The sequence below is a fragment of the Electrona antarctica genome, assembly GCF_951216825.1.
Source record: "Electrona antarctica genome assembly, contig: scaffold_32, whole genome shotgun sequence".
Classification (NCBI taxonomy): domain Eukaryota; kingdom Metazoa; phylum Chordata; class Actinopteri; order Myctophiformes; family Myctophidae; genus Electrona; species Electrona antarctica.
This window is the reverse complement of record NW_027638678.1, coordinates 923,172-936,374: the sequence shown is the minus strand read 5'-3', so window position 1 is coordinate 936,374 and position 13,203 is coordinate 923,172. Positions and strand designations below refer to the sequence as shown.

At 42.7% G+C, this 13,203-nt stretch overlaps 1 protein-coding gene across 1 annotated transcript; it reads left to right on the top strand.

Moving 5' to 3' along the window:
- Positions 1 to 5,134: 5,134 nt before the first annotated feature.
- LOC306917858 (uncharacterized protein) lies at positions 5,135 to 7,608 on the top strand (the record flags this gene model as incomplete). Its single annotated transcript, XM_079530755.1, has 4 exons — positions 5,135 to 5,217; positions 5,855 to 5,948; positions 6,872 to 6,959; positions 7,213 to 7,608. Exons 3-4 carry the CDS (start codon positions 6,888 to 6,890, stop codon positions 7,606 to 7,608), a joined length of 468 nt encoding a protein of 155 aa, XP_079386881.1. The 5' UTR covers positions 5,135 to 5,217; positions 5,855 to 5,948; positions 6,872 to 6,887.
- Positions 7,609 to 13,203: the final 5,595 nt, after the last annotated feature.

The following is a 13,203-nucleotide window of genomic DNA, read 5'->3' as shown; positions in this document are numbered from 1 at the left end:
TGATCGGTATCGAATCGTTTTGCAATGCAAATAATCGCTTGTATATCAATATTATGTTTTTGTGCGTGGTATTTAGCAATTTTAAGTAGAAAAAAGAAAAAGAGGAGGTATAATTACTTAGTTCAGTATAATGTATATCTATTTTCCAGAGAATCACTGTTTACTCATTTATATCCACATTCATACATTTTCCCTTAAAAAACAGCACTATTGGCCTGGGCCGTGGCTCAGCGGTCCAGGCACCTTGGCTGGTGATCCAGTCTGGCAGTGTGCCGCGGGTTCGACTCCCGATCCCGACGGCCTTTACTGCATGTCACTCCCCCATCTCTCTCCCCCATTTCCTGTCAGCCTACTGTCTGACCCTCCATAAAAAATAATAAAATAAAGGCTAGAGCCACACAAAAAAACATTAAAAACAAAACAGCACTATCGACATGTTTCACACAGATTTAATAAATAGTTACTGTATTGATTTCAAATCATTGAATCGTATCGTATCATGTCGCCATAATGAACCAAGGTCCATGTATCGTATTGTCAACCATGTATCGTGATACGTATCGTATCGCTGTTAAAATGTACCGTTACACCACTACTCCACTATACAGTATCCCTTTTCAGAGATATCGTATATGTATCGTGATACACAGTGAATGCACGTTCTATGATTTGCAGTTCTTCATTCATACTCGTAGAGCGACGGTTTCGATAGCCAAAATGAACACGTATTTTGGTCCTTACTCCTTTTTCTTTTAGTTTTTGTCTTGTACAGGTGGTTGTACTGTCAGACAGACCTATAGAAGTGTCCACAATGTGGACACTTCTATAGGTCTGTCTGACTCTGCTATTATTTACTGTGCAGGACTTGCCATGTCGCCAGAGCAATGGTAAAGTCTAAAGTGTCTATAATTTCTAAATGATATGGAGAGAAAAGTCGAGAGTCGGGATTTGGAGATTTACGCACATAGTGTGACATGCTGACAGACAATGAAAGAAACATGTTCCACTTCCACTCACAATTTAGGTGGCGTTTAAAATACGGTACTTATTCCTTCATTAAAAAATATGATTGGCACCTCATAAGTGTAAATATAAAATCAAGTATAATATAGCCTACAATTGAAACCGGCTACTGCAGTGATTTTATCCTGTGTTCAATGCGTTTCTGCGTTTGGGTGTGGACTCAGATATCTCTGTCGTATGGGCAGGGATTTCTTCTAAAACGGAGGACGAAAATATCCGTTTTGCAAAAGATCCAGAGTAGTGTGGCCTGGGCCTTAAGAATGGACACTTTGCAACAATAGGCCTATCTCACAGAATTTCCCCGCCCCCTTAATACGCCCCCTTTCGGGGCTAGTGGTGATAGCGTGACGTCACTCCATAGACGGTACATGTTAACAGAGGTAATTTAAGAAGTCTACAACTTTTGTTTTCTCAAGGTAAGGTTTGTTCTATCTGTTCGAGCTGATTTACCATCTTGTTTGCTTCATAATAATATTGGTCACATTTTTACATTAGGAAATGTACTTAGATTCTCCAGAGAAAAAAACGTGTAAATGCTAATGTTAAATGACACCACTATCTACCGGAAGGGGGCGTGGAAAGGGGGCCGTGAGATAGGCCTATTGTTTGCAAAGTGTACAGTCTTATAGGGAGCAGGTTGATTGGCAAAGTGTTCACAGGTTGGCTGATGAGGGAGTTGGACACAGGTGTGAAAATGGGTCTGCAGTGTGGTGGAAATGAATGCGGGAGTAGCCAGGGTGGAGAGATGGTCTGTGGACTGGAGTGACAGACCATGACAGATATAATATTAATACAATAATACATGCCCACGGTGTTGGGAGCCTTGCCATATGGAAAGATATAATATTAATACAATATACTGTATTCCTTTTTCCTGCGTTCTACTCAAGTGTGAGATGTATGCCTTGATTCCTGTGTTCTACTTCAGTGTAAGATGTTGCCTCATTTCCTTATTAAAACAGTTCTACTGCTTATTACGCGTTACCCGCATTTTAATCAAATATTCTACGCTGCCGAGATTGTTTTATTACCTTTAGATCAGGGGTTCTCAACCCGTGGGTCGCGACCCCTCAGGGGGTCGCCAAATTATTTCAGGGGGTCCCCAAATTATTAAAAAAAAAAAAAAAAGATTTTTTTAAAATTATTATTTTCACGATTTTTCTAAAATAGCAGACCTACAAGCTCATAGCGCACCACTCGGTGGCGCGCTATGAGCTTGTAGATCTGCTATTTTTCAATAGCTAAATTATAACAATGCTTAAAACACAAAGGGGTTCCCGCCCAAAATGGTTTAAGGTTATTGTAGCAGTCAATTTATATTGGGGGTCTGGACTCTGGAGGGGGCGGGGCGGGGGTCCCGAGACATTGCCAAAGCATTTCCGGGGGTCCCCGGCCAAAAACGTTGAGAACCCCTGCTTTAGATCATACGCTGAAGTATTTGGGCTTTTGATCCGTGAAAATCCGGCGAAAAAAGGTTCCTCCGTTTGTTATGTACGATCGCACCACCCGCCATCTTGGTACGCCACAAGACCGGTGCACAAGACCCTCCTTCATGAGGCGTTGTACCCCGTTCACTTGCATTGGCCTCAATTTCCCAGAAGCCCTAGCAGCCCAGCGCATGGATTGATTTCCGCTTTCGTCATCATAACATGAAGGTCTCTCCACCAGCTCCGCGGCAAAGACGGAGTTTCTTTTTAATTATTAAAATACGGCGATTTAAACACATAAAACAAATGTCGGGTATATCATATTAAGCAGGGCCTATAGTTTGATGAAACAATGTAAAGCCCTGTGTGACTCTGCATATTGGGTTGAAATCTCTCTGCATCCTGACAATATCTTCCCATATGGCAAGGCTCCCAACGCTGTGGGCATGTCGGCCGTGGTCATCTCCATCTTCCTGGACGTTCTGTTGGCCAAACGCCAGACAGACACGCCAGACGACGTGCCCGCCATGCTGCAGCGCGTCTTCAACGAGGAGAAGTCCAACGCCATCCGCGTCACCATGAAGACGTACCTGAAGCAACACCGCATCCACAGAGACGACACGGACGAGCTCATGAGCGTAGGTCAGCGGACTAGTGTCCATTTAGCTTTATAGTTACAGCCTTTTGAACACGATGCGATTTAGCTTTATAGTTACAGCCTTTTGAACACGATGCGATTTAGCTTTATAGTTACAGCCTTTTGAACACGATGCCATTTAGCTTTAGTCATATTTTAGTCAACTGAAATGTTTTAGTGTTTAACACATTAAGAGTGACAATACTTAATTTTGCCAACTGCAGTGGACATTGGAACACTAAACATATGTTTTGTTACACCATCACTAAACACGGGTATATTTTACCCAATGTAAAATATTCCATAAAAATCAAGTACAAAGCAAGTACAAAGCAACACATGGCAACTTGAGGTACTCTTTCATCTATGCATATATAAGTATATAAGTATATAAAGGATAGAGACCGAACTGGAGCGTTAGCCCCGCCCCCCCGCTATTCATTTCAGTGGAAGTTGCTCAGTGGCGTTTTGAAGCACCCGGAAGACTTCCGGAAGTATAATGATAACTCAATGGCTTGAGCGAGCGGAAGTTTAGCCTAGCCTAGCCCCGGACCTCAATTTTGAGGTCCGGGCTTTTCACGTGACGTCATGAACGTCCGTCCACTTCCATTAAGTGCTGCAATTCCACATTTCGCCAGTAGGTAGTGGCATCTTCAACGTTGGATACCCTTACTGGGGGCTTGCTTCTATGATGTCACTGAGCATCATATCATGGACCCACCCACCTCAGACATCAGCAACATTATGACAATTATACAAAAATATAATCGTCCGGGTGAAAATCACCAGTGTTCAGTGTTCTAGGGTTACATAATTAAATGTTTAAATAGAGCAAACTCTACTATCTGAAACCTAACGTTTTCTTATCCTTATAGCAAAACAAGCCAAGGATAAGCTGGCCGAACAGCTGACCGACCTGAAGTTGGTCATGGACACGCACATGGCCAGCCACCACCTGAGACACTGGGTCAACGGAGCAGCCTTCCATGTGTTGCTGCTGGCGCACATCGCAAACATGAAGCACGCCAAGTGCACAGAGTGTCCCGGGTGCGGCGTCTGCTCGGACAAATACCAGGCAAGGTTATTAGTTAACTAGAACCAGTGTTGATGAACGTGCAGTACGTTGTTCAGACTAGTCATTGGTTTTTCAAACGACAACCCACCTCAAACCCTAACCTAACCATAACCGCAAGCCAGTACTTAGTTTAGACAGTACTTGGTTTAGGCTAGTCATTGGTTAGACCAGTCATTAGTCCTACAACTACAACCTATATCAAACCCTTCCAGAAACCTAACCTCCCACGGGGCAGCACACCTAAACCTAACCTTAACCCATGTCTAACCAATAGCTCAATCCCAATTCAGGGGGTGGACACTGAGCAGTGCGTATTTCGGGGTATATGACGTCACAGCCGCGCGCCGCAGTGCATCCCATTTCAAAGACCGCAAAAGACCCGTTCAAGCACTACACTAGCGATACGCACTAGTTTCCCCCGCTAGATGGCGTCTCCAAAGGATAGCAGCGATGTACGCTGCACGGCTGCGCAAACGCACTTCTTCCTCTTCACCGCTAGCCCGCAGCAGAACAACAAGCAACAAGCATGTCGGAAGAAAACTGTAAGTTTTAAACTCTTTTAAAAGTGTTGTTGTGTCACGGAAGGTAATTTTAATATCTTTGGGATAGTATTTAGTTGTTTAAGCTTCATATATGTGGTCAAATGTATCATGACAGAGCCAAATAAAAAATATCCACAACAGCGGCCAGTCTGTTGTCATTCACCCGAACACAACAACCTGTTGTCGGACAGTCTTTTTCAAATGCCCCCCCCCCCCCCCCCCCTTGCTCCAACATGGTGGTTGTAGTAAAATAAACGTGACTGAGATTTAACGTCTTTAAATGTTGTGCTTAAACTAAACATGACTAAACGTTACATGCGTAACGTTGTTGGACATGTCACGACGAGTCCGACTAGTATTTGGTTTAAATGGTGTAGCCTACTCTGGATTCGTTTTGGTCGGTAATTTTTTTAAATTTGAGTTGGTCTAATGTATTTTTACTGCATTTCTCATCGACAACAGTACAAGACGAGCCAACTCAGGCAAGTGAGGCTGCCCAGTTCAACTATAAATGTAAGTTGTGTGTGTGTGTGTGTGTGTGTGTGTGTGTGTGTGTGTGTGTGTGTGTGTGTGTGTGTGTGTGTGTGTGTGTGTGTGTGTGTGATTTTGAGAAAACACTGCTGTAAGACACCAATTGTAATTCAGACGTGCCGTGAATTAAAGTTATTTAGAGGGATACACTCAGTCAAATGTTTGAGAACCACTGCTATAGATGACTAGAAATGATGATTATAAATTACTGTAGAGCAGTGGTTGCCAGGTGTCCTTGAGGGAGTTCCAGGGGGTCCCCAGCTAAATGATAGTTAAGAACCAAATGGACCCTTATGTGTCTGTAACTCAGAGATAGATTGTACAAATGGCTTTGATTTTACAATATACATTGGGGGTCCCAGAGATAGAAATGCCATTAAATGGGGGTTCATAGCCTAATTCAGGTCAAACTGGGGGTCCCTTGAAATGAAACTGTTTGAAAATCGCTGCTAGAGCCGTAAAAACATTTTTATGGGGGTCTGTCCCTGGCATATCTTTTCTAATGGGGGTCCACAGGATAATGAGTATAATTTTGGGGGTCCTTGACATGAAAAAGTTTGGGAAGCACTGCTATAGAGGACTAGATGAGTATACTATTATTGATGTACTTTATTTTTAGGGACCACCACTTCCAACAAGAGGTTCATCGAGCTGAGGAGGGACCATGAGGACCTGTTCACCGGCCAAAAATACACTGCAACTGCATCTTGGACGTGAGTAGAAAATTTGTAGTATGCTACCATAATCCCAACATTGGACTGTGATAATCAATTTTTTTGTGTAAAGATTACCTAAAAGGGACATTTCAATTTATTTGGGTCATTTTGTGAAAACAGTTTTAAGTTGCTTGATTCAGTACTTAGATATTTGATATTAATTTTATCAGACAGTTTCTTTTACAGCCCCATTGTAAATTCAAACTCCATTTTAACCACGTTAGATTCATTACAAACACCCGTCCATGGTTCTGGTGACTCAGTGCTATTGTCCTATAGATTCATTACAAACACCCGTCCATGGTTCTGGTGACTCAGTGCTATTGTCCTATAGATTCATTACAAACACCCGTCCATGGTTCTGGTGACTCAGTGCTATTGTCCTATAGATTCATTACAAACACCCGTCCATGGTTCTGGTGACTCAGTCCTATTGTCCTATACGTGAGGGGGCGGGTTGAAGTAGATTATAGTACATGTATTAAAGTTCTCAGTCGCCACAACTGACTTCAGTCATTTGGATTCCATATAAACCAGCGTGTCTGCACACCAAAAATAGCAGATATACAAGCTCACGTTGCAGTGCGACATGTTGTGACTTGTGAGCTTGTAGATTGGCTATTTTCAGTCATTTATTAATTCATGTGATTTTAAGGTGAAAGTGATCAAACTAGCAATAGAATACAAGTTTAGAAGCATATTCCAGAAACATGAACGGTCTCAGAAATGCCATGATTTTTTCAGCTGGTCTACCTAAAACATCATTACATTGACATTATTGAGATTTTATTTAGCTTTATTCCATGTATAGTATAATGCACTTAATACTTTAACCTTCTTACGGTTGCATCTCTGTGTTAAATTATGTATTGTCTCTATTGTGTTAATGTGGTGTATTGACTTTAATCTGTTGTTGTTAGTGTCATTCTGGAGAAAATGGGCCTTGATAAAAAGGTACTGCCTAAGCAGGCCAAGAAGAAGTGGGAGAACTTCAAGGCCAAATACAAAGTAAGTATGTAATTATACCTATATAACTTTTTTTAATCAGGACATTTAATAGGGCCAAGTTCTAATGTTTATGACATGGCAACCTGTTGTAAAGTCATCATTGGACCACAACAAAACATATTACCTAAGCACAAAAGCCATCTTTTTTTTTTAACAATAAGGGAATTCTAACTTGTCTGAGGTGTAGCACTACTGCCATACAAATAACCTGTTAAGCCAGTGGTTCTGAAACCTTCATTTTCCACTGCCTTAGGAGTGCAAGTATCCAAAGACGGGTGAGGGGGTGGATGGAAAGTCCACAGCTGCCACATGGGCCTACTTCGACCTCATGGACGAAGTGTTGGGGCAGAGGCATTCCATCAACCCCCCTGTCCTGCTCGCCTCCGCTGCCGAGGACACCTCCGCTGCCGAGGCCATACCAGACCCTAGCGTGTCTGGTACAGCTGCACTGGGGTCTGGAGCAGGGTCAGGAACACCAGGGCCCAATGTGCAGGCTGGCCCGAAGAAGAGGGGGAGAGATGATGAGCTCCTTGAGCTCCTCAAAGAGGACATGAGTCTTCAGAGGGAGGCAGAGGAGCGGAGATCGAGAGAAAGCGGAGAGAGGATGGACCGGCTGTTCTCTCTACTGGAGAGAATGGTTGATAAATAGTTTACATTTAAATGTAGTAGAGAGAACAGCCAGTTCGTCCTCTCTCTGCAATTTGTAATGTTCACGTTCAGTTCAGTGCAATCTATTTTCAGTTCAGTGCAATCTATTTGTTTGTGTTTAATGTTCAATTAATTTACTTTTTATTTATTTGTGTAAAATGTTCTACTGGAATTACTTGATTTTGACCTGTTTTTTTTACATGATTAAGTTGAGTCTGAGAAACGGTATCCTGTTCAATGTTCATTCATTTATACCGAAGACAAAATAACAATAAATACATTTTGTATTTACAACGTTGAATTGAACTATTTACATACTCATACATAAAGTCATACAATGCTATACATACAACATGGGATGCACCGAAAGGGAAATACTTGGCCGAAACTGAATACCGAATATAGGAAACAGTTGGCCGAAAACCCGAATATGATTAATATTATATATCTTTTTTCCTACCATTGCTGTCATGGCCGTACCTTAAAGCTGAGGTACGGCCAAATAAGGTTTATGGCAAAATAAATGGTTATGGCAAAAATGTACTTAAATAATAATCACTATTATGGGTCTATAAAACATTTATTCAGCTCTTTTGAATGCATTAATTGCATACACTATTCAGTGATGTATTTTCTGCCTATTCGGGCCGAAACCGAGGGGGGGGTCACTTACTGGAATAACATATTTTGAGATGGGGTCCGCGGCCAAATGCAGATAATTCTGAGGGTCCATGACATGGAAAAAGGTTGAGCACCACTGACATATTAGAAACAGGTTTTTCCTGAAAACTTATTTTTTAGAACCGGCCTCAGATCTAACGGCTTCAACCTATGTATTCACATGGTTGTATGTATTCACATACAACCATGTTCATGTGCTGCTCTGAGGCAGTGTGGTTTTCGTCGACTAAAACTAAGATGAAAAATGTTCGTCGACTACCTTATTCCACTGACGAAAACGAAATAAATACTTGAATGAACAAATAAAAACTAGACTAAAATGTTAGGAAGGGACTAGTGGACAAGAGATCCAGTATAAGTCATTTTACACTTGGTTGCAAGCTGAAAATAGCAGATCTACAAGCTCACAACTCGTTGTGAGCTTGTAGATCGGCTATTTTTAGCAAGTGTAAAATCAGTCATTGCACAGCCTGCCAAAACACATTTTAGTCTACTAAATCAACTGTAGATTTAGTCGACAAAAGTCTTATGATATTTACTAAACTAAACACAAACAGTCCAGGTGACTAAAATGTGACTAAAACTAAATGAAAACGTTTCAAGAGACGTCCTGGACAGGTTTTTCTTAATGATGTCATGGGGACAGTCTTTTTTCTGTGCTAAACTGGGAGTCCCTGTCGGTGTTGTTGGACCTTCTCAACCAGGAACGGTGAAACAGATGGGATGCAATGAAGACCCTGGTGTTTGTCCTCTGGCTAGCAAGTTGGGCATCTGGGGTGGTCTTCAGGGTGTGTTTTCCACTGTCCACCGCATTGTTCAGGTGGGTTTGCAAGGCTGACTCAATCGACGGCTGCCATGTCACTGGATGATTTTTTTAGAAAGAGGCAAGAATAGAAAACATTACAAATGTTTCCTAAGGTAAATATTCAAAACCTTTTTAAGTAAATGGGAATCAGTAGATATACGGTACATCTGTTCGACTTGCCTGTTAATAGTCGTGGTCATCATTGGGCACCTCCTCCAGGCCAGACACCTCCGCAGTCAGCTGGGCACGCCACAGATCACCGCTGACTGCCCCCAACACTCTCTCCCCCTCATCCTCTCCCTCATCCTCCACCTCCTCATCATCTGGGGCCACAATATCCCCTGCATCCAGGCAGATGTTGTGGAGGACGGTGCATGCTGTTATGACCTGAAATCATATGGCGGGGGGGGGGGGGGGGGGGGTAAATTACACTTACTGAAAAAGTCTTCTTAACCACATTAACCCTATATTTAGTTGACTGGTGTAGGAACTCTATAGGCTGTTCAGTGATTACTTACATAGGGTACAAATGTGTGGTGCACCTCCTGTGCATGCAGGAAGATGGAACGCCACCTGGTCTTCAGCATTCCAAAGGCACGCTCAATAACGACGCGTGCCCTGGAATGATGGTGGTTGAAGCGCTGGGCGGCAACACCAGGTATTGGCCTCCTGTAGGGAGTGATGAGAGGGAGTGGGTGTTGGAGGCATGGGTACCCTCCATCTGCCAGGATGAAGTGCTCTGGAGGAGGGTAGTTTCCCTGCAGGTACAGTGGGCTGTAGCGGAGCACTCTGGCGTCATGCACCGACCCAGGCCAGCCCACGTAGGTGTCGATGAAACGGCCCCGATGATCACAGACTGCCTGCAGGATGATGGATGCAAACAGTTTCCTGTTCTGGTAGCACTGATAATCGGGGCCGCTTGGTGCTGTGATACGGACATGGCAGCCGTCGATTGCTCCAGCTGCTCTTCCGAAAGCAGCATGTCTAGCCAGCCTTGCAAACCCACGGGTCACTTCCTCCAGGTCTTCAGGGGTACTTGGGAAGTGGATGACCCTGTGGCGGTTGGCCACCACCTCCCTTGTGACCCTGTGGCAAACACGGTGGACAGTGGAACGAGGCATATCGAAGGCGTCCGATACCAGCCTGTATATTGCTCCACTTGCCAGCCAGTAGAGAAACACCAGGGTCTCAAATCTGGCACCCCATCCATGACGCCGGTCTAGGTCAAGGAGGTCCAACAGCACTAACAGAGACTCCCTGCTCAGCCGAAAATCAGGCCGTGTGTCCACACCATTGAAAAACCTGACCAGGACAGGGACATGCATGTTGACCCTGCAGTATGGGCCTCTTGGGCCTCTTGGCTGAGTTAGGGAAAGAATGAAGAATTAGGTTGGTCTGTCTTATACTCAACCAGTTTTAAATAACTGAGTGACAGCATTTGTAAGATTTGTTAGATTACACAGTAAAATAATATTGTGATAAATGTAGCCTATCCATTTGGAGCTGAGAGTTGGCCTGGTTTAACCTTTTCATTCATGTAAATGCAAATGTGATTAACTGATTAAGAGTAGCATTCTGATGAATTAATTTCTCTCAGTTGAATTAACAGTTTATACTCACTTTACAGTAGGCTATATAGGCCTATATGTGGTTGTTTTAAATGTAAAAGTAGACCTATATTGTCAAAGTTAAATGACATTATAGCAATAAACTTAGCCTATATGAAAACGAACTAGCTGTTAGCTGGCTGTAAAGGTATAGGCATACACAAATTAACCATGAACTTACTTGTCCATCATTTGTCCTTGCCGACGAGGGCGGTGTTGCATCTCCAACTCTTCCAACAGCAAATAAAGAATAAAATATAATAATACAATTTCTAAATCCATATTGGCATTGAGCAATTAAAACAAAGCAAAACGAGGGACAGATATAATTCACCGAGGTCTATAGTCACTGACGTCACTGACGCGGGAATATAGAAGCGGGAATTTATGCCAGTATATATATATAATATACAGAAGAAGAATCAAGAAGATCTACAAGCTCATAGCGATATGAGCTTGTAGATCTTCTTGATTCTTCTTCTGTATATTATATCAGTGATTGATCGGTGCATGCTAATACAAATCAAACAGCAAATGTGACGATAGTCTCTATTCTGTCCAAATGTAAAAACATTTATCATTATTAAGTGAATAGGCTATATGCAGGTTACAGGTATATCCTTGAAGGAAAGATAATCCTTCCTTTCAGCAACTCTTTGCAAGGAGTCAGGACTCATGTTAAATCAGATTCGACGTAGTAATAATAATAACAATAATATAATAGCTTTTATTTATAATGCACTTGACATTTGGGAAAATAAAACAATTAGAAACGAATTGCCTGTAGGCTGTAAATATCCACAACAGATTCATATCATACAGCGGTGAGAGCCGCGGGCATCATTTCGTTCCACAACAACGTAGGAGCAACAGGGGGAATTGCTTCTGGCTATGCCGACAACGGGTAGCCACACACGGGTACATCTCTGTTGCTGGCCGCCCCCAAGGCGAGACAACACGGTTCTCTGAATTCTCCGACATCGTTGTGGGATATTTTTAAATAGGCCGTTTTATGATTAATTGACCACATATATGAAGCTTAAACAACTAAATACTCCCCTAAAATAACTTGAAAGTAAATTCCGTGGCGTAAAAAAGTAGTTTTAAGAGGTCTAAAAACACTGCGGTGACAACAGTAATGGCTGCCAGTCGGGAACGCTCGGATCCGCTCGGCTCCGCCCAGCTCCACTCGGCTCCGCCCAGCTCCACTCGGCTCCGAAGTGAACGCTGTCCCATTTCACAGACAGCCCCAGAGCGTGTGCCCTATGCCCCCTCCACGGGGTAGTGCCCTCCCCCATCCTACCTAGTACCGCACCTTGTAGGGTGAACCCCCTGAATTGGGATCCACTAAATGACTAGTCTAAACTAAGTATGCACCCCTGCAAGCACGGGAGCAGGTGCTAGTCCTGACGCATGTCGGACAGTCACATTTTAGTCACCTGGAATGTTTTAGTGTTAGTCTAATTCTAGTCGATTAAATACAGTAACACAAGATTTTAGTCGCCAAAATCTACAGTTGATTTAGTCGACTAAAACGTATTTTGGCGGACCATGATGCCGTCGTAATGACTGAATTTACACTTGCTGAAAATAGCCGATCTATAAGCTCACAGCGCGTCGCACTGCGACATGTTGTGAGCTTGTAGATCTGCTATTTTCAGCATGCAACCAAGTGAAAAAAGGTAGTCGACGAACATTTTTCGTCATGGTTTTAGTCAACGAAATCAACACTGACTGTATTGTGTGTTTACAAAACTAACTGAAACAATAGACAAAATGCACCATCCTCAATCCTGCCACCTGACTCATTTGGAGGTTTGTCAGGTGCAGGATAGAAAAGGGCAGAACAATCTAAAACAAATAAAAACTAAACTAAAACAAATAAAAACGAGCAAACCCGCTCGCAAAAGTAAGTAAGTAAGTAAGTAAGTAAGTAAGTAAGTAAGTAGTAAAAACCAGTACTAAACCAGAATGAAAAATCTAAAACTATTATGACCTTCTTGCCACCAGCGGACCGCCGCCAGGGCCATCGACGTGTACGAGGAGGAGCTCTACGCGCTGCTGTACAAGTACAATAAATACAAGCTGGCCAACACCAAGCTGACCAACATGAAGGTACATTCATTGTACAAGTACAAGCAGTACAGGCTGGCCCTCCACCTCATTGGTGCCCCTGAGGAGGACAGAATTTGTTCATTGTGTGATTTGGAAGAAATCGGGATATATATATATTTTTGATTACTGTCCACTAAGACAGTATTTATTATTTCGTGTTAACTTTTTTCTGGTTAGGCCTACAGTACCTTTATACTGAAACATAAAGTTTTTCATAATTGTCTATGTTTGCTGTATTTTGCGTGTCTTAAGTACCAGGTCTTATTACAAAATGCAGAATGCATTTCCCCAGCAGTGGACAAGTCCACTGACACCAGTGATAATGGTCAGTTGGTGGTGTTTGTGAGGTATTATGATGATACCAGTGATAATGGTCAGTTGGTGGTGT